Genomic DNA, 22,725 nt, shown 5'->3' with positions numbered 1-22,725 from the left:
CTTTGACTGTTGTAATTGGTTAACTTGTAAGATTTGACCTCTGATATTTGCTAACTTTTTATAGGGAGTTGTATTTGTAACGGAAGAAGAGAAGAATAAAAAATAGTAGTTTTAAAAGTGGCCTATGTGACTGCTTTTCTAAAAAGGTATTTAATGCTCTTAGTACTTTGGCTTATCTCTTTGAAATAAAGCTAATCCACAGGATTGCCTCACATTGTTGTACTCTTCCTTTCTTGATTGTTAATCGCATTGTCTTAGAGCCTAGAAACTGTTAATATTAGCTAAAACTACTTGGCTGCTCTATTAGAAGTTTCTTTTTTGTTAAGTATTTCCCAATCATGTTTCTGCCTCACAAGGAACCCCAGGTATTCATGAGGTAATAGAGTACCTAAGAGGCCTAATGTTGTGGACACATTATGGTAAAATATAATTTGGGGTATTAACTTATCAGCTTCTTTCTTTGAAATATAACCCCATAAGAAGTCATATCTATCTCTGGATATCCCAATTGTTTGCTCTCCTTTAAGCCAAGAAAGCTCTTTGGTTTGCTTTTGTTCTGGTCTTACTGTTATGATACTAAACATTTCCCAATCTTTATCTTCTACAGGTAGACTGGGTGCAATGTGATGGTGGCTGTGATGAGTGGTTTCATCAAGTTTGTGTTGGTGTATCCCCAGAGATGGCTGAAAATGAAGATTACATCTGTATAAACTGTGCAAAGAAGCAGGGGCCAGATAGCCCAGGCCAAGCACCACCTACTCCCTTCATAATGAGCTACAAATTACCAATGGAGGATCTTAAAGAGACCAGTTAGCAGATGCTTGGTTAGCTCGCAACATGGGGGGAAGTGGACCACATTGAGACCTTACTCATCAAGCAGAGTGGTTCCGACCACTCAGAATGTTGTTCCCAAAGATGAATGGACTTCAGAAAGTCCTCTTAGTGCTGGCTTCCTCTGTGTATGGATTGTGTGGGCTACATTCTCAATCATCTGTGCAGAGGATGTCTTCTTTGGTACAGCAGCCAGTATTTCAGCTCTTGACTCCTTTGAGTATGGTTTGCTGCGTTAAGGTCGGGTTCTTGGTGGAACTCTCGAAGCTGTTTGGCGTTAACATGGTGTGCTTAGTGGGGTGTATAATATGTGACTTATGACAATTGAAACTAGTTGTGGATGGTTACACCTACAGGTGGTGCCATCAGAGGGCCCTGACTGTTTGAATCTCCTTAGTTAGGATAATTGAACAAGAGTCAGAGTACAAATCTCTTTCCATAATTACTGGCATTTATGCCCTACTGATCCAGTTAGGAGGAACAGGCCAAAGTTACCCTTTTAGAAGTCTTGGGATGGCAGTGCAGTTTGTAGACCTGCTTGTGCTTATTTATACCAATAAGAAAATCCTCCAAAAGAGCCCCTCACTTTCCTCGGGAGGATGTCAGCAGTTTAGAAAATCTGACTAGACTGGATTCTGGGAAGAAGGTTTTTTCTTATTTCAAGGCAAGTATCCCATTGGTGTAAGAAGTCGTTCTGGGTCTGCTTTAGAGAAGGGAGGTACATGAATTCAGGTTCTGGAGGAAATAGCGATGAGTAATGAGAATATTTCACTGAGCCTCGGTGATGCATGCTTATCTGGGAAACCCTCTTCCACAAGTATTCCCGACTCCACCATGCTTCAGGCATGGCCATGAGCAAAACTGGCAAATAACAGCTTTTGCCTTGCAGCCCTAACCTTAATGCCTGTAGTTTCCAACATGGCCCCAGAAGATGTTCATGAATAACACCATGGCTTCGTCAGAGGATATGGGGTTATAAGTCCTCTGGGTGTGAAGCTGTTTTAGTAAATCTGTTTTTAAAAAGAAAGGCTTGTTTTTACTTTTTTCTAAATGTCTGACTACTGACTGTTCTATAGATTATTTTTCCTTTTTTAATATACATATATGAATATAGATATATATATATATTTACTGTTACCAGCAGCGTATGACAGAGTTTGAGCATCAAAAATTCCATTTGGGAGCTTGCATTTTCTTTCTGCTTTTTGATAAAAAAAAAAAACAAAAAACAACAAAAAAAAAAACCCATTCCTTCCTTGTAGTACAAGGAGTTAGCACTCCCTTCTCCATTCTCATTTAAACATATCTTCCACTTTTCTTCTGTTCAAATAGATAATATATTTCCTTCATGTTGGGACTTGTCCCTGTCTGTTGGGCAGCTTGGTCTTACGCTAGTCAGTACTGAATGTTATGTATGTTTGAAACTATGGTGCTGTGTCCTCTCCCCCTGTTGTGTTTTGTGTTCTTATAGAGGTGTTAGGTGTACTCTGTAAACTCTTACTAGAAGGGGACTAATATATTTTAAAGGACAAAAAAAAAATTTTCTAAAAATATTTATCTTCACTATCCTGTGTTATTTTGGTTTAAGAATCTACAGTTTGACTTAAATTCATCAGTTATCCTTTTAAAAGGGGCATTGAGCAAACCTAAAGTTTGTCATCTCTGCTCCCCTTTGCCCCAGTCTCTTAAGGAAATGTCTTCTAGTAACTAGAAGTGAGATGTACTGTCCAGTTACAGACTGTGTGGGTATGAGGGTTACCTCAAAAGGCATCTTTAGAGAAAAAGTTTTTCTCTAAAAATGCCTTCTCCCAAGTGCTAACCAGGCTTGACCCTGCTTAGCTTCCAAGGTCAGACAAGACATACGCATGCAGGTGGTACGGCTATAGGTACAACATCCAGTTTCTGGTTTATACTACCTACTTTTTGGTCTCTTTACCAATAACATTTGAATATCTTGACCAGTTATGCGGTTTGAATGTGTTGTTGTGCTTGTGTCTTGAATATCCATCTCTGTGTGGGTGTGAGTAGCAGTTACAAGGTTAACTAAGTAATTAGTTAATTTCATACATTTTTGTTTTGCCAAGCTATGAAGATTATCACTTAAGAATTTTATTTGGCTGTTATAACGAAAAAAGCACAATTTTTTTTTTTTACCTTTTTGTCTTTGTAAAAGACTTGAAATGCTTGTGGTTTAAAAATTGAGTGTATTCCCACCCTTCAGAAATTTAAAATGTAAGTGATGGAATCCCAAAATGCACATTAAAAAAAATTGATTTTTCTTCCAATTAACTATTTTCCATTAGCTGTTCTCAACAAAACAGAATTGTGAGGATGCTGAAAGGCGATTGTTTGGGGAATAATTGTGTACTTTGTACAGTGTTTATCCTTTGGAGACCTCAGAAATAGGCAGTATGTCTGTACCTGTGACTAGCTGCCTGTCATCTTCTGACATTTTGAAAGTTTTAAATATATAATTTAATTGATTCATTTGGCTCTTTCTGTACTTATTTGAGGAATTTGGCTTATCTTAGCCATAAATTTATACCAAAATTCAAAAGAACATAAGATAGGGGCTAGAAAGATGTCTCAACAGTTCAAAGCACTGACTGCTCTTCCAGAAGACCCAGGTTCAATTCTTAACACTACATAATGGCCCACAGCTGTCATTAACTCCAGTTCCAGGGAATCCTGCATCCTCCTTCTGGCCTCCAAGAGCACTGCACACTTGTGGCACACAGGCATATACATTCAGAACATTCTCAGACACATAAAATAGAAGTAATTAAAAGATAGTTTAAAAATATTCTAAAGATATAAGGAAAAAACTAGCACTCTACCCACAAATTATAAATCCTGTAGTTTGTGAGTTAATAAGAGTCCTCTATCTAAGGAAAAGTAGATGTTCTAATGTAAAGCATTGTTTCACCAAAATTACAGCTACATTCTTCTGTATATTTTTACATTTTGTATTAAAACTTGATTTATAATGTTTCTCTTTCTGTCTCAAAGTTACAGTTCTTCGTTATTAGTATTTTAGCTTAAGCTTACTTAAGCATTTAATATTTTTTAAAGCTATTTTTCACTGCCTTCATTGTGGATATTTTGACAAAGGTAACAGAATGAAAAGAAATTGAAGTCTGCAGAGTGTGGTGTAGTATAAACACTAATCCCAACACCTTGGGAGTCAGAGGCAGAAGTTTAAGGCCAGCCTCATCTACATAGCAAGTTCCACACTAGCCAAGACTACATAGTAAGACCCTATCTCAAAAAATAGTGATAATAGTTAAGTCTTTGACAGTTCTTGACAGGTCAAGTCATTAGAAGTGTATGCAGTCCTCGTATTGGGAAGTACAGGGTAGCAATGGTTCCTAGTCCCTAGCTAGTGAGGAGACGTCCTCATCCTCTCATCGATGTCATTTCACTCCCGGTTCCTGCAGAAGCCACGTGGATGTGGGGTTGGAGAAGTGTGGCTCCCTCACGAAGCTGCTATAAACTAGCGTGATGTGTGCCTCAGTGAGATATGAATTACTGCCTGTCACACTTCAAAGAACTGAGAAGCAGACAGTAAATCTGTGATGCCCATGATAAAAATGTGCCAAACCCTACGTTAACCTGAGTTCCTAGTGCTTCCCTTCCGTCTCTGCTTTTGTCCAAAAAATGTCGATTTTCTTAGTTTGCTGCATGCAGTTTAAAGAAACTGCTTGTCAACTGGGTGTGATGGCATACACCTTTAATTCTGACACCTGGGAGACAGGCAGGCTGGGTTACAAAGTGTGTTCCAGGACAGCTGCACAAGAGGGAGAGGCTGTCTCAAAACCAAACCAAAAAAAAACAAAAAGAAACGGTTTGTCAGTTATTTAATTCTGTAGTATATTTGGGTGTCAATCAGTAAAGTAGGAAAAGTGGGGAAATTAAGAAAGCCTACCTACCTTGCAAAAAGTTAGGACAGTCTACTTGCAGGAGAAAGCAACAATTTGGAGTGGATCTTGAAATTTGCAAATTGTAATTTTAAGCTGTTGAGTCCCCAAATAACCCTAAAACCAGGTCCAATAAAGTTTCACATGTTAATTAACTTCATGTGTGTAGAATGTTGCTTTTAAGTTAGGTCCTTAAGTACAGCACCTTTCAACCCTCCTGTTCCTTTAAATCAAACCACACCATTACTTTGAATGTGGAAATCCAACTGGTATTTATAACATAAGAGGGAAAGAATGAACATTGGTGTCTTTGAGAGAAATTGGAATATTCTCTTGACCTGGGTCCACCCACTGCTCAGTATCATAGGATGTGCACTGGGAAAAGACACTATCTTGTTCTTCAATAATGTGTCTAGCTGGGCAGTGGTGGCACACGCCTTTAATCCCAGCAATCTTTTGGCAGAGGTAAGCAGATCTTTTGAGTTCAAGGCCAGCCTAGACTACAAGAACTAGTTCCAGGACAGGCTCCAAAGCTACATAGAAACCCTGTCTCGAAGAAAAAGTGTCTAAACAATATAAAGGACCTGTTTATGATTAATGATTGATTCCCTTTCATGTTCATTAAAATTTACCAGGGTTATTGATGGTAAGTTAACAGAAATTAAAACTTGATTTCATGATGTTTGAGCATGCCTTTTGTTATTATTACATATAATTTTTTTTTTTACATTATCTGTCTGTGCTCAGATTCCCCATTCCAACTCTCACCCCATCCCATCATTTATTTGTATTGGTGTGATTTCAAATGGTAACCAAGGGTAAATTCTGAGAATGAATACCGAAAATCCAGAGGAAAATTAACAAATAAGTGGTAGCCAAACCTGTTTCTCATATTTTACTTGCTATCTATAACATAAAAAGCTAAGCTGAAAGGATGATTTTATTGGTGGTATGGTTAACCTGTTATCACTGCTGAGAAAGGGGTGTGTGTGTTAGAAATACGGAGTGTGGAAGAAGTAATTCTTGATGGGTTTTTTTTTTCGGGGGGGGGGAGCTTCGAGACAGGGTTTCTCTGTAGCTTTGGTGCCTGTCCTGGACTAGTTTTGTAGACCAGGCTGGCCTCGAACTCACAGAGATCTGCCTGCCTCTGCCTCCCAAGTGCTAGGATTAAAGGCATGCGCCACCACCACCTGGCTTCTTGACGATTTTATATGTCTGTTTTTTAAGATGACCTATTTAGCACAGGTTTACCTGTACTCCTTTAACTTGGGATCCTCCTGCATCAGTTATAAGCATGTATCACCCTACTTATCTGTCCTGTTTTCATCAAGAAACCATAACCAAAAGACATCCTTTCTTTGCCCCCTCTCAAACAGTGGAGATGGTACATCCACCTCTGAGCTATAGTTCCAATCACTACTTTAACCTTTAAGTTGCCCAAGCAAACCTTGAACTTACTCTGCAGCCCAGGTGATCCTTGTGCTTTTCATTGTGTCTGTTTTGGGCTGTCATGTAGTTAGTGATATAAACCTACAACTCTAGATCTTTATTACTTTGGTTCTTAGGACTTGCTCCTTTTGCTGAGAACCAACAATGGGGAAGCTTCCTTTTTCCTTTGGCCTTCTAATGCTCACAAGTAATTTAAGCCCAAGTTACCTAAGAGTAAATGATGGTTGTGGCACATGCTTTTAATCCCATTACTTGGGAGGCAGAGTCAGGAGGACCTTGGAGTTTGAGATCAGCCTGGTCTGCAGAGTAGGCTCCAGAACAGCCAGGACTATGCAGAGAAATTCTGTCTCACAAAAGCAAACAAACAAAAAGTAAATTGCTGATCAAATGGTAGTGCCTACAGTAGTATTGATCACTGGTAGCTTTAAGAAGTGTGTGGTTCCACATATTTAATGGGAGGAGAGCTGGTGAGAATAGGGTGGGGGAAAAACATGGCTATCTCTTAGGTTTTAAGTGATTTTGAAGGATATTTGAAATTTCTGTGAGTACCATTGAGTAAATGATTGGTTGGTGCCTCATTGCTCCTGTACATTATTGACCCTTTCTATTCTTTACATTTAGTTTACACTTTGATCCACTGTTAATCCTAAAGATAGGAGGAAGTCTGGTGATGGTGGTGACTCACACTTTAATCCCAGCCCTCAGAAGGCAGAGGCAGATAGATCTCTGAGCTTGAGGCCAGCCTGTTAAACAGAGGACAGCCAGGACTACAGCCTGAAAGCCCCTGTCTCAAAAAGGGGGGGGGGGGACTGCCAACCCAAATCATTATAACCAAATTAATTAAAACAAGGTACTTTTTATTCATGTACATATGCTGCTTCCACCTAAGATGGAGTTCTAGAGGTCAGCATTGGATGAGGAAGAAAAGACTTTTTGTCAGGTAGGTATAGCAAGGAGAATAATAATAGATACTCATAACAGAGTAGTCATAGGCTGTCATACAACTCTAAAACAAAGGTAGGGTTGCAAGATTATTACAACTTCTTGAAAAAAAGACATGATTACCATTCCTGGAACAGGCAATACAGAACCAACCATTTGTAGTTAAGTTACAGGCGGAACATAGCTCAGTCCTTGAAAAACTGGTAATCATGAACAGGAATGAACCTAGTTTGTCTTTTCTATAAGATGGCTTTTAAATCTAAAATGAAGGCAGGCTGGTTCTTCACTGTCGGGGTCTAGTCTAGGCATAAATCATTTCTTGAACCAGAGTAGAGGCATGGGAATAATTGAGGCACAGTTTATATGGCAATATCATGAGGGAGTCTTAAGGTTCATTTAAATCCTGAAGATTACCCACATTCATTATCCAAGCAACTTTTATGTCAAACGGTAAACTGAGGGGGGAGTTTATTAGCAGTCTTTTGGGTAGTGGAGGAGAATGACTTAGGTCTTATCCACAACTGTGGCTGCTCTGTCATGGTGGACTGAATAACACCTCTTCCCCAGGTGACCTCCTAAGTTACAATAGAAGGAGCAGAGCAATATTAGCATATCTTGACCCTTTGCCTAGGATGGTGTCAGGTTGTCTCAAAACCACTATCAAAGGCTGAGCCACCATAACCTGTGTGGAAGTTGCAAATTGTCAGAATTCTGACTGCCAGTACAGTTAGGAATATCCAACTCCTACAATCCATTCCCTTTTGTTAATTTTAATAAAACCTGTGCTTCTGCAACGGGACAGATGATCACTTCTGCCTTAGGCAAAGACATTATCTCTGCCAACCCTCTTCCTCTCCTTTGGCTTAGACCATTAGCATTAACTTTGTATTCAACATAAATATCTATTTGGAGCACCGGGCTACAATTCTGGGTAATGTGTTGCCCAAAAAAATAGAGTTAACAAAAAACATGACTAACATTCCATTTGTACAGAAGGAAACCAAAGTAAGTCGTTACATGAAATGAATTCAGATAACTGAATTGGTTCTCAGCCCTGATAACACAATAGAATCACCTAGAGAGCTTTTAAACACCTTCATTTACTTACTGGTAAGGTATGAGTGTGGGTCTGTGCATTCCATGGTATGCATGTGGAAGCCAGAGGCAACTTGCAGGAGTCAGTTCTCTCCCACCACGTGTCTGCGGGGCATTCTAGATCACTGAATCTCAAGAGTTCTCAGGGTGCCACTCAGCTATCAGTATATCACTTTCTGAATATAGGATTCAATAATTTTTTTTAGAAACTTGCAGAATTGTACAAGTATCAACACACACACAAACCGCACAGTGTCTCCATTGCCCCCATTTATACTTGCTCCCTCTGTCCACTCCCAATCATACATAGATTTGCTTTTTCTAGTATCAGGATTTCCTTCCTTCCTTCCTTCCTTCCTTCCTTCCTTCCTTCCTTCCTTCCTTCCTTCCTTCCTTCCTTCTTCCGTCCTTCTTCCTTCCTTCCTTCTTCCTTCCTTCCTTGTTTTGTTTTTGTTTTTCAAGACAGGGTTTAACTGTGTGGTCCCAACTGTCCTGGCTGTCCTGAACTCTTTGCAGACCAGACTGGCCTCAAGCTCACAGAGATTCAACTGCTTTTGCTTTCTGAGTGCTAGAATTAAAGGCATGTGACACCATGCCTGGCCAGGAATTCTTTTTAAGTTCTCAGTTTATTTTTATAGGCGGCTAACATGGAGGACTACAGCTTTAAATTTATTTGTTTGTTTGTTTATTTAGTGTGTATTGGTGTTTTGCCTACTTGTATGTCTGTGTGAGGATTCTGGATCCCCTGAAACTGGAGTGACAGACAGTTGGGAGCTGATATGTGGGTTCTGGTAATTGAACAGGGTCCTCTAGGAAGAGTAGTCAATGCTCTTAACCACTGACCCATTTCTCCAGCCTCCTTTAAATTCATTTGAGCAACTTTAGTGAATACTAAGAATGACGTCTAACTAATAAGAACATTGCACACATTTTTATGCTTATGGCCTCTCCCATCCTGATGCAAGGATCCCTCACCAGTATGATTGAGATCATTAATTTGGTAATGGAACTTGCTCTATCATTCTAGTTCCCCTTTATACATTTTAGTATTACATTCAAAATTACCTCCCATTTTCTCCCCAGGATCTTTTTTTTTTTTTTTTTTTTTTTTTTTTTTTGGTTTTTCGAGACAGGGTTTCTCTGTGGTTTTGGAACCTGTCCTGGAACTAGCTCTTGTAGACCAGGCTGGACTTGAACTCACAGAGATTAGCCTGCCTCTGCCTCCCGAGTGCTGGGATTAAAGGCGTGCGCCACCAACGCCCGGCTCCCCAGGATCTTTTTAAAACATTTCTAGCCAGGTGTGGTGGTCCACTCCTTTAATCCCAGCACTCTGGAGGCAGACACAGGTGGATCTCTGTGAGTTTCAGGCCAGCCTGGGCTGCAAAATAGACTTTGTTTGTTGTTGTGGTGGTGGTTTATTTTTTTTTATTGATATTTATTGAGCTCTACATTTTTCTCTGCTCCCCTTCTTGCCTTTCCCTTCCCCCCTTCAGTCCTCCCCCAAGGTCCCCATGCTACCAATTTACTCAGATCTTGTCTTTTTATACTTTTATACTTTCTACTTCCCATGTAGATTAGATCTATGTAAGTCTCTCTTAACGTCTGTATTATTGTCTCCGGGATTGTGGTTGTAGACTGGCTTTCTTTGCTTAAAAACCATCTATGAGTGAGTACATATGATAATTGTCTTTCTGTATCTGGGTTACCAAACTCAAAATATTTTCTACTTCCATCCATTTTCCTGCAAAATTCAAGCTGTCGTTATTTTTTTCTGCTGTGTTATTGAGCTGCTCCATTGTGTAAATGTACCACATTTTTCTAATCCATTCTTCCATCAAGGGGCATTTAGGTTGCTTCCAAGTCTGGCTCTGACAAACAAAGCTGCTACGAACATAGTTGAGCACATGTCTTTGTGGCACGATTGAGCATCCTTTGGATATATACCCAAAAGTGGTATTATTGGGTCTTGAGGGAGGTTGTTTCCTAATTTTCTGAGAAATCACCACACTGACATCCAAAGGGGCTGTACCAGCTTGCATTTCCACCAGCAATGCAGAAGTGTTCCCTTTTCCCCACAACCTCTCCAGCATAAGTTTTCATCAGTGTTTTTTTTATCTTAGCCATTCTTACAGGTGTAAGATGGAATCTCAGAGTTGTTTTGATTTGCATTTCTCTGATGACTAAGGATGTTGAACATTTCCTTTCAGCCACTTTAGATTCCTCTTTTGAGAGTTCTCTGTTTAGGTCTGTACCCCATTTTTAAATTGGATTATGTGATCTTTTGGTGTCCGATTTCTTAAGTTCTTTGTATATTTTGGAGATCGGACCTCTGTCTGATGTGGGGTTAGTGAAGATCTTTTCCCATTCTGTAGGCTGTTGTTTTTTCTTGTTGACTGTGTCCCTTGCTTCCAGAAGCTTTTCAGTTTCAGGAGGCCCCATTTATTAGTTGTTTGTCACAGTGTCTGTGCTGCTGGGGTTCTATTTAGGAAGTGGTTCCCTGTGCCAATGTGTTCAAGTGTACTTCCCACTTTCTCTTCTATAAGGTTCAGTGTGGCTGGCTTTATGTTGAGGTCTTTGATCCATTTGGACTTGAGTTTTGTGCATGGTGATAGACATGGGTCTATTTTGATTTTTCTACATGTTGATATCCAGTTATGCCAGGACCACTTGTTAAATATGCTTTCTTTTTTCCATTTGATATTTTTTGCTTTTTTATCAAATATCGGGTGTTTGAAGATGTGTGGATTGATATCCGGGTCTTCTATTCGGTTCTATTGGTCCTCCTGTCTGTTCTTATGCCAGTACCAGGCTGTTTTCAGTACTGTTTAAATCCTTTTTTTTAAAATTTTTTTTTAATTAAATTTTTTTTTTTTTTTTTTTGGTTTTTCGAGACAGGGTTTTTCTGTAGCTTTGGAGCCTGTCCTGGAACTAGCTCTGTAGACCAGGCTGGTCTCGAACTCACAGAGATCCGCCTGCCTCTGCCTCCCGAGTGCTGGGATTAAAGGCGTGTGCCACCACCGCCCGGCTTTCGTTTTGTTTTTTCTGAGACAGGGCTGCTCTACATAGTCCTAGCTGTCCTGGAACTCACTATAGACCAGGCTGACCTCAAACTCACAAAGATCTACCTGCCTCTGCCTCCCGAGTGCTGGGATTAAAGGCGTGCGCCACCATCGCCCGGCTTTTTTTTTTTATTAACAATTTTCGCCTCCTCCCCGCCTCCCTTTTCCCTCCCCCTCCCCCCTTAAATCCTTTTTTATAAGTTGCCTTGGACATGGTGTTTTGTCACAGCAATAGAACAATAACTAAGATAAACCTTTGGAATTGTTGTTGCTTTGGACATAAGAATTAGGTTTTAATTTTATATCTTTATATTAGAATCTCAACATTTTTTTTTTGTTTTGTTTTTGTTTTTTGTTTTTCGAGACAGGGTTTCTCTGTGGCTTTGGAGCCTGTCCTGGAACTAGCTCTTGTAGACCAGGCTGGTCTTGAACTCACAGAGATCCGCCTGCCTCTGCCTCCCAAGTGCTGGGATTAAAGGCGTGCGCCACCACCGCCCGGCGAATCTCAACATTTTTTGATAAGCCTTACCAATTTCCAACGTGGGCTATATTGTGGAGTACTAATTTCTCTCTTGTATTCTCTTCAGTCTGTCTAAACTCACGGTCAAGACAGAGCAAATTCTCCAGTTAAAGCTATATTTCAGTTTTAAAATGTGAGAGAATGACAGGCAGTCACTGCTGTAGTGAACCTTGCATTTTCCCAAGGTCCCCAACAGACACAAAGTAGGTCCCAAACAGCCATCCGTTTCCACTCGTGCGCTTCGAGAGCTAAGCACCTGGATAGCTAGCTACCTCAGCATCTCTTCGTAAAATGTATTTTGGGTTAAATATCGAACTAGATTTCCTTGAACGGTAGATTTCCCTTCTGTCTACTCTGTCTGCACAATACCCAGTTTTAAAAGGACAAATGGGGAGATTAAGTCAAACCACAGATTCTGAAACCTAAATAATGAGCACCAGATAACAAAGTTAAACACTGTTTTAGACTTTGTTTTTGTCCTTTAAATAGCTAATTGATCTAGGGAAACTGGAGATGTGACTGGACAAGTGATGAACGGGCGCTTAAAAGAAATCCCACACTAGCTCAGAACTGAGAAATAGATAGTTATTTATTTAGGGGTAAACTCACAAATCAGGATTCTCTGCTTGAACGGTGGATGGAGATCGAATCCAAACAATCTGAAGGAGCAGTCGGCAAGAAGGAGCAAGGGGAAGGAAAAATGGACGTATGCAGGCTTGGCAGCCGCGTATATAGAATAAGAGGCCACGCCCCAGTAGGCGGGTAATTACAAGCTGCAAATCTTCCTATAGCATGGAGAGATGGTTTAGTGGTATAGAGCACTGGGCACTCTTCCAGATGATGTAGGGTCAGGTCTCAGAACCCGTATTAGTGGCCCATAACTGTCTCTAACTCTAGTTAAAGGGATCTGATGCCGCGCCAGCGCGGGCTGGAACCAAGAGTCTCGGCGGAGGGTGTCCAGGTTGAATGAATACACAGAGCAGGAGGTTGAGGTGGAACAGCTTCCTTTATTGTCTGCTGGGCTGGTTTTATACCATGGCACCAAATGAGGAGGGGGCTGTGAAGGGACTGTAACCTGACCCTGACAGGGATCAAGGACCGGTCACCATGCACTCAAAATTCCTTCCTTCCCCGCTCCAGGAGCAGAGGGAATTTATTATGTTTTCCTTGCAGATAAGCACCTCAAATGGGGGCAGGGATATCAACTCGGGGCTGCAATTCCCACAATCTGACACCCTTTTTTTCATCCATGGGCACCAGGTGTGCATGTGGTGCATAGATGTATATGAAGGCAAAATGCTCTCACACATAAAATATAAAGTCAAATAAGATATTTTAGTTAGAACCTTTCTAGTAAGAGTTTCCACTGGGTGGTGGTGGTACACACCTTTAACCTCACCACTCAGGAGGCAGATACAGGTGAATCTCTGTGAGTTCAGGGCCAGCCTGATCTATAGAGTGAGTTCCAGGACAGCCAGAGCTATACAGGGAAACCCTGTCTCGGGGGTGGGGGGGGAGAGTTTCCATACAATTCACCCAATGCTAAAGAGCTAGAGAGGGATTAATAGCCTCGGAGGCCATTCTGATCATGACCACAATGGGGATACCCACAGAAACAGCTCACCTGAGCTAGTAGGAGCATACTGACTCCGGACTGACAGCTGGGGAACCTGCATAGGACCGAATGAGGCCCTCTGAGTATGGGTGACAGTTGTGTGGCTTGGGCAGTCTGTGGGGCCACTAGCAGTGGGATCAGGATTTATTCCCAGTGCATGAACTAGCTTATGGAGCCCATTCCCTATGGAGGGACACCTTACTCAGCCTAGATACAGGGGGTATAGAACCTTGGTCCTGCCTTGGTTTGGAAGGAGTAGGAAGAGGGGTTGGTATTTAACATAAAAAAGATTGTTTTTAAAAAAAGATTTAAATTATCGGGGCTAAAAAGATGGCTCAGTGGTTAATAGCACTGGCTGGTCTTCCAGAGGACTGAGGTTCAATTCCTATTACTGACATGGCAGCTTACAACTGTCTGTAACTCCAGTTCCATGGGATTCAACACTTTCACACCAATGCACAGAAAATAAAGTTAAAATATATAAAAAAATTAATTACAATATAAAAGTTAAATACTTTTAAAAAATTATGTGTTTGTTGTGGCCCAAGAAATCTTGTGGCCTACAAACTTTCTTGTAGTCAAAATAATGGATTCTGGGGCTGGAGAGATGGCTCAGAGGTTAAGAGCGTTGCCTGCTCTTCCAAAGGTCCTGAGTTCAATTCCCAGCAACCACATAGTGGCTCATAACCATCTGTAAAGGGGTCTGGTGCCCTCTTCTGGCCAGCAGGCATACACACAGACAGAATATTGTATACATAATAAATAAATATTAAAAAAAAAATAATGGATTCTGGGTTGTACCTCTGGCCCTAGGTAGAGATATGACTTTCAGATATGTCAAGAATTTATATAATATTCTCTTCCCTTAAGATTTAATCCAGAGAGCCCTGTCAGTCAGCTCCCAGAAAGAATCAGGAAAGCTGATTTTCCTGAAGTCATGTTAAAGAGCTGGGAGGAATAATTATCCCCTAGATGAGATAATGTTCTTACCTTCCCCCAAAGCTCCCCACCCTGGCATCTGCTTACAGAGTTCCTCCCATGCCATACTGCTACGCTTGCTCACTTTTCTGAGTTTTCCTGGCTTGATACTAATTATCAGTAAAGATTGTGCATGCAGGACTGGAGAGATGGCTCAGTGGTTAAAAGCACTGAATGCTCTTCCAGAGGACCTGGGTTCAATTCCCAGCACCTACATCGTGGTTCACAACTGTCTGTAACTCCAGTTCTGAGGGATGCAACACCCTCTTCTGGCTTCCGTGGGCACCAGGCATATATGCAGGTAAAAACACTAATATGTGGCCATCAGCAGTGGTGAACGTCTTTAATCCCAGTAGGCAGAGGTAGGTAGATCTCTGTGAGTTCAAGGCCAACCTGGTCTCTACAGAGGTGGTTCCAGAACAGCTAAGGCTACACAGAGAAGCTCTGTCTCAAAAAAACAAAACCAAAATTTGCTTATAAATGAACTGATTAATTAAAATTTAAAAAGGTTACATATCCAGTCATGCAATAACAGGTAACCATGAAGGTGTGGAGAGACTTGTGTTATCTTGTTTCAGCCATAAAGTGAGGTGTCTTCGAGTGCAGAGGTTATTATCGGTCTGAGCTCATAAAAACATGCAATGCAAGCAGGTTATGAGCCAATGTCCTTTGACACTGACTCTTTCCACATTAACTCCTTCAGCCCAGACTGTAGGCCTCACCGTGAAGTGCAGCAGATCAGACACCTGAAGGAGAAAGGACAAAGGGCTGATTTCTAGCTGGTTCTTCAGGACACATAAACCACACGAAGGTAGACACTCAGACGTGTGAGGAAGCAGCTCGGTTGGTAAAGTGTATGCACAAGAATGAGAACCTGGTAGCCTAGTGGTGGTGGTGGCGCACGCCTTTAATCCCAGCACTCGGGAGGCAGAGGCAGGAGGATCTCTGTGAGTTCAAGGCCAGCCTGGTCTACAAGATCTAGTTCCAGGAAAGGCTACAGAGAAACCTTGTCTTGAAAAAAAATGGCCATGGTCACTTCACAGCAATAGAAATCCTAATTAAGACACCGTATGTCCCACAAAAACCTAACTGCCGCTCCGAGGGATCTGACACTTTCTGGTCTCTGATTTCTGCCCAATGAGAAGTGCACACACCTGCACACACATGTACTGATCCATTCACACACATGTGCTCATACATGCACACAGATGCACACATATACACTGTCCTTGCTTATTTTCTATTACTATAATAAACACCAATGGATCAAACCCAGCTTGGAGAGGAAAAGGTTCATTTGGCTTCAGCTTACAGTCCATCATCAAGGAAGCCAAGGCACGGGGGCTGGAGGCAGTAACTGAGAAGAAACACGGAGGAATTCTGCTTACGGACTTGCTCAACCTGCTTTCTTATATAAGCCAGGTTGGCTTGTCCAGGGGTGGCACTGCCCACAATGGGCTGGGCCCTCCTATATCAATTGTCAATCAAGAGAATGCACCTCTGACATGCCCACTGGTCAACCCATTGGAGACTGTTCTTTCAATTGAGGTTCCCTCTGCCCAGATGTCTCTAGTTTGTTGACAAAATAAAAAAAAAAATCAGCATTCACATATGGGGGAGAAGAAGGATAAGTGAAATCAGTCTTTTTTTTTTGCTTTGTTTTGTTTTCCAGATAGGGTTTCTCTGTGTAACAGTCCGAGATGTCCTGGAACTAGCTCTTGTAGACCAGGCTGGCCTCGAACTCACAAAAATCCGTGTGCCTCTCCCTCCCAAGTGCTGGACTTAAAGGCGTGCGTCACCACTGCCCAATGTGAAATCAGTTTTAAAGAGGGGCTAAAAAGATGACTCACTGGGTAAGAGCACTGGCTACTCTTCCAAAAGGCCCAAGTTCAGTTCCCAGTACCCACGTGGTAGTTCACATCCAGCTGAAACTCCAGCTCCAGGAGATCGGACACCTTCAGACCTTTGAGACCACTAGACATGCATGCGGTACACATACATACATATAGGCAAAACATTCACACACACACACACAGACACATATATAAATTAAAAAATAATAAAACGAAAGGCAATTGAGGAAGACACCCAACATGGGTTTCTGTTCTCCACATGTATTTGCACACACATGCACATGAAATTGGCATGTACAGTGTGCATACATCCACTTGATCTACACAAATGCACATGCAACAATATGATAACAAAGTCAGGATGACTCTGGGGGCAAGGAGGAGAATAGAAAATTCAATTTGATTGATTGCTGGTTGTCCACTTTGCTAGACTGACAGATGCCTAAATATTTCCTCATCTCACGAGTTAAACAATCCGACAGTGTGGTCAAGGACCTAAAAGGAGCAGAAAAGTGGAAGCACCTCTCAGAACTGTCAGAGGGAGATAAATCCCCCGCCCCCCCGCAATGCTTGATAATGAAGTGAACAAAACAATACTCTCTGTGCATGTCAGCTTCTTTCCCAAGCCACCGCATTAATTTCTCAATGGATTCGTGAGCAAAGTGGCCTTGGTGACAGAGATGGAGGGTGTCCAAGAGCAGATCAAGACCTCCCCACTGAAGCGGGAACTGCTCCTGATGAGTGGTCCCTGACTAACAGTATATGCCAACGGTGAAGTCCATGTGGAGTTGTTTCCCTGGGGCACCATCCGGATGTTAATGGCAAGTTGATGACCTTTGCCCTCCCCCACCACTGTGAGAGGAGAGAGCTGTCCTCTTTCCTTTCCTGCTCAGTGCTTCTGCCAGCACCCCTATCTGTAGACACAGGGACTGTCTCCTTCACCAGCACCCCATCTATCTGTAGACACAGAGACTATCTCATTCACAGCACCCCTATCTGTCTTTAGACACAGGGACTGTCCTGTTCACCAGCACCCCTATTTGTAGACACAGGGACTGTCTCGTTCACCAGCACCCCTATCTGTAGACACAGGGACTATCTCTGTCACACCCACACATCATCCTCACAGATCACGACTGATCAAAGAATGAATCTCACAACAAGGAAAGGTGAGCAGGGGGTTTGTGCCTATGGATTCTTCCCACAATCCCCTATTACCCAGAAGCCCGTGGGAGACTTCCTGAATATGTAGTCACAGTGCCAGCTGTGAGATGACACCCTAAAAATATAGAACGTGTCTCAAGGGTAGAGCTGGGTGATGTGAGTCAGAGACCTTGTACTGGGAACCAAAGGGAGACAGTGAGACGAGTTCCTTCATCGTCACCCCTTATAGAACAGCAGAATTTCTTTGTTTCCCATTGAGAAGCCCTGAACTTCCCTGGACTGGAGACCTAGGGTCTCAATGGGAATTAAAAGACATAGCAACCTTGTCTCGGAAAAAAAAAAAAAAAAAAAGACATAGCAATGACTCCACCTTTAACAAGGTTACTATTGCTCAGTCCGTGGGGGCTCCGATGCCACAGAACCAGTGAGTGTAAAAAGAGGTTAAACTATCGGCTGGCACAATAGATCCCAGCAGCAGTGGGAAAGTGGGCGGTGCCACACAGGAGGGAATGAGGAGAACCCAGCATACTTTCCCCACCCAACAGTAAAGGTCAGTTGGAAACTGTAACAAGGAACATAATCAAGCCTCTCAGTGATGGTTTGGGTCCTCTCACCAGCGTACCAACAGCCAACTGGAGATGTTTTTATTTGCGGACAGAGAAATTTTTGTTTGTTGTTTGGCTTTTTCTGTTTGTTTGTTTTGGAACTCACTCTGTGGACCAGGCTGGCCTTTAACCCACAGAGATCAGCCTGTCTGCCCAGAAAGCTTGGCATTTTTTATGCAGTTCCTTCTTCCTCTGTCTTTGCTCTTAGTGTTTTGTACACAGGTTGCTACAAGTTAACTTGAGGTTTGGCTATTGGATAAGACAGCCACCAGTGGGGCTGCACCTGCTCAAGTGCCGAGTGTGATGGACATGATGTCTGTGGGGGCAGTTTGCTGCTGGAGAATGAGCGCATCTTCCCCTGTGCTCAGGGCAGCTGCAGCTTGAGGGGTGGAAGCAGAAGGTTGTTTCGGTGTGTGGATGTTCAGACGTAGGAGGATGTGTGTGGAAGCCGTGTGGTGAAGAGGGCACTGTGCCAGCTGTCCTTTATTGGCTCTCGGCTCCAACCGGTCTCCCCATGCATTCATACCAGGGCTGCACTGGGGCACCTTCTCCTTTGTCAGATGCCTTCGTGGTGGTCTTGCCAATAAGCAATCCTGGAGAGACACGGGGACAATAAGGAAGGAAGGGGCTTCATTCCAATGTGCTGGTTTCTGGTTGGTTCTCTGCTGGCAGGGGCTCGGCAGCACTCACCTAGCAGCCCTTATGAACTGGCTCTTATCGAACCCTCTGCCGACCCTCTGTTCCTGCGGGTCAGCTCTGACTATATTCCCACAGGTCACCTGGTTTGTGGCAGCCACCTTCTGGCTCTTAGGAGCTGCTTTCTGAACTGCTGCATCTGGGTCCGCTTTACCTCTGTGTAGTTAATCCTCTTTTCCTTGTTAATACTGTGAGAGTCATTTTTTTAAATGTATTTTATGTGTATGGGTGTTTGCCTGTATGCATTTCTTTTCTTTTTTTTTTTTTTAAGATTTATTTATTATGTACACAGTGTTCTGTCTGCATGTTTGGCTGCACACCAGAAGAGGGCACCACATCTCATTATAGATGATTGTGCGTCACCATTTGGTTGCTGGGAATTGAATTTAGAACCCCTGAAAGAACAGCCAGTGCTCTTAACCTCTGAGCCATCTCTCCAGCCCCTCCTGTATGTATTTTTGTGCTCCACTTGTGTGCCCGGCACCCAAGAAGGTCAGAAGAGGGTCCTGGATCCCCTGGAACTGGAGTTAAAGAAACAGTAGTTATAGACAGTTGTAGATCATCATGTGGGTGCTGGGAATTGAACCTGGGTCCTTGAGAAGAGCAGTCAGTGCTCTTAACCACTGAACCATCTCTCTAGCCCTGAGTATCTCATTCTTACTGGTCTCTAATATTTTATTCTTTTCCTTTCCCCAAAAGGAAGCCTGGTTTTCCATCCCTGGCTTATATGATGTGATGTCTCCATCAGAGGCTTCATCCCTCCCCTTCCTATTGTGAAAACCTTCAGAAACCATCATAGCGCTGCATGAGGCCTTTCACGCTATGGATGGGTTGGTGTAAACTCCTGACAAGGTTGCCCCTAGAGCCCATGCCGACCTCCTTATGCCAGTGAAGGTGCCCTCCAGATCAGGCCCCTTGGTTCTACATACCCAAATCACCTCCTCTGTCGCTGGCCCCTCTTGAGAGACGAGACCCTCAGATTGGGAGCCTGCGTTTGCTTTGATTTTGAATATCCATCTCAGTCACACACAACCTCAGGCATGTTTTGGCCAACAAAGCAGGGCTGAGACTTTGATTTTCTTCTGCTTCTCTTGGTTTGGGAGCTGTCTTTCAGAACCTCAGCATTCACCCTAATGGACTATCAATCTTCAGTGCTCCGTCCTACACCCCTGGATTTACTCAATGCCCCCTTCTACTGCCACCACCCACACAGGCAGTTTCCCTTATTCTTCCTGGACCTGTAGTTCCCCATTTTCAGCTCAGCCTCATGACTGACACCTCAGTAACATTCTGAAAAGCCCCAACCACCAAGGCAGCGTTCTTTAGTGCAGTTCTACCTGGGTTCTTGTGGTGGGGCTCGTGTGGGCCTCTGTGCTGCTGGTTACTTCTGTTCTAGGGTTTCTGTCGGGCCTGGAACTCGAGTGTCTCTGCATTCAGAGCCACGGAACAAGACCGCAGAGTGTACCTCCCAGAGTGGGAATCAGTTCCCCAAGACCCTTGGTAAAAAAAAGGAGAGCCTTGTATTGGGCCTGGGGATGTGTTTCAAGAAAATGACCACACAATCCAACGTGATTCAGCAAGGCAGTAAGTTTCATGTCTGCAGAAGGGTGCACAGTCATATCAAGGTGAGCACCCAGGTACATCCAGTGGGAGTCCTGCTGGGATTTCATTCCTAACTCAAGGGGTCCTGTGCCTCACTCTGGATGGCTGGACCTTTGCCTCACAGTCTTCCATGAGCAGCTAGCTGAAGGCGGCACAGCTGAGGGCATCCTTCACAGAGAGAGCAACTGTGGGCATGTGTGTGATCACAGGAAGTGTTGGACCCAGAGGAATCTGAATTCCTACCAAGTGGCTTTGAATTTTTTTTTAAAATGGAGCTTTGTGTTATTTAATCCTCTGATAAAAAAGACAGTACATTTTTGCCGGAAGCAAAGACCTGTATTTTGAGACCTGTGTTTTGTTTATCTTAAGTAAGATTCACCTTTGCAGGGCAAGTTCCAGACCTAGGAAATTAACCTAATGATTTCCTTGGTTAGTTAATATCTCTTTCTCTCAGCCAGAGACCTTCCAGACCTGAATTCCAGCCTTCCGGACTTTCCTGACACCCTGCACTCCCCCCCCCCCCCCCCCCCGCCTGTTTGTTATATAACAGCTCATGAGAAAAAATAAAAAAAATAAAATTTGGCAACTTGATCAGAAAAGCCTGTCTTGCTGTTGTTTCTTGTGTCTCTTGTCCCCTCCATTCCTCTTCCTCCTCCAGGTTTATCAGGGACTCTCTGTTCGTGTCCGGCTGGACAGGATAGACATTTTGTTTATGTTTCCCACACTTAAGGTATGCCTTTTTAAAACAAAAACCTCAGTGTCTGTATGGGACACTTCCCCATGAGTGTCAGGTCAGGGGGGCCCTGGAGACTCCCAAAAGAGCATTGTCTATTGCCAGTGATCTTGACTGCACCCATAACTAGATAGATGGTAGACACTTCTAGACACTTTTCAGGACCCCGAAGTCCATCTGGCCTGACCGGAAAACTTCCTGTTGGATAGCTTTCACAGTGTCCGCCCTCTGGGGGGAGGGGGCCCTTACCACTGGGACAATAGTAATCTCTCTCTCTCTCTCTCTCTCTGGTTTTTTGACACAGGGTTTCTCTGTGTCCTGGAACTCACTTTGTAGAACTCACAGTGTTCTCTACCTCCCAAGTGCAGGGATTAAAGGCAAGGCGTGCACCACCGCTATTCGGCAGTAACATGACTCTTTATGACTCTTATGGGAGTAATCATAAGATTCCGGCTGAATTCGAGACCTGTCCCACAGGAAGGAATTCGTGCCTGGTTCTGCAAACACCCGAAAGTCCACAGTTAGGGAGGTCAGAGTTTCTAGGGAACCTTTTCATTTTTTTTCTTCTTCTAAATGCTCAGGTTCTGAAATTGCCTTCTAAATATTTGTTTATAGCCATGGGTGACTGCTGCTCTCAACCTTGGCCAAGGAAACTTTTTTTTAAAGGAAACGTCTTTTAGCATTGGGCAGCAGTTAATGCAGAGATTCATAAAGGATAAAAGCGCTGAGAACGGGTGTCTGTTGAGCAGTCAGACCTAAGTGAGACATTTGTATCCACTCCCCACCCACCCCACCAGGCTCAGGAAATATCGTGGAGAGAACGCAGAAAGGATAAAAGAGCCAGAGGATGGGGAGGAGGACTGGGGAATGCTGTCTTCTGCAAATGGCATGACTGTTGCACGAAGCCAGCATTCCGGCATTGGTGGGGGAGGGGCTCACAAGGCCCCACCCCAGCTGAGAAGCTATTGGCGGTTGATGGCTGCAGGAGGGGGTGGGGTTAGAGTCGATTTTCTCTGGGTATGTGTGGCCTCTGATAGTCTGCCCACACTCCAGTGAATGGCCCCACACCCATGGGTACGTGGACGGGACTAATTGGGCACAGTGAGTCACTTTTAAAGACAGAGACCATGAGCATGGGAGGGAGCTATATGGGATGGGCAGGGGAAAGGAAGAAAAGAGTGGGTGGGTGTTGGCGAGTTACATTGTGTACATGGATCAAATTGTCAAAGAATAATTTTCAAGGCAAAAAATAAAATAATAATTTAAGTTGTACTGGCATAGCCACTACTGAAGAGTCTGTAGACCTGTTCTGTGTGAACCTCGCATGCAAACCGATCCTTATGTGTCCGGTGGCAGTGGTGCAGTTCATGCACAGGCAGCAAGAGAGGTGAGTGCCAGGCCAGCTGATGGTCCTGCCAAGCGGAGTGGATGATCAAGAAGGCCCAAAGGGGTGGAGACAAGGAGAAACACTTCCACTGAGCACGCTTGTGCCAGGCACTTTCCTACAAACTGAACAGTAATGAACTCAGTTCTTAGACTGAACTTAAAAACCGGGCACAGCTATTACTGTTTTATAGATAAGATAACATCTGATTTCTGCTAAACCAGATGGCGTTTAGATTGTGCTGCTCTTGGGGGCGACAGCCGAATCCCTTAGCCTCTTGCA

At 43.2% G+C, this 22,725-nt stretch overlaps 1 protein-coding gene across 1 annotated transcript in view; it reads left to right on the top strand.

Annotated features, from left to right (window-relative positions):
* The window catches only part of Kdm5a (lysine demethylase 5A), an 86,818-nt gene extending 81,945 nt beyond the window's left edge, over positions 1–4,873 (top strand). Inside the window, exon 28 of the mRNA XM_057762611.1 lies at positions 608–4,873. Coding sequence (XP_057618594.1) covers positions 608–814 — 207 coding nt within the window. The 3' untranslated portion in view covers positions 815–4,873. The remainder of the gene's footprint in view (positions 1–607) is intronic.
* The last annotated feature ends 17,852 nt before the right edge of the window (positions 4,874–22,725 follow it).

Source organism: Chionomys nivalis, chromosome 1, assembly GCF_950005125.1.
Source record: "Chionomys nivalis chromosome 1, mChiNiv1.1, whole genome shotgun sequence".
NCBI classification, from domain to species: Eukaryota; Metazoa; Chordata; class Mammalia; order Rodentia; family Cricetidae; genus Chionomys; species Chionomys nivalis.
This window is presented reverse-complemented; position numbering and strand designations above follow the sequence as displayed.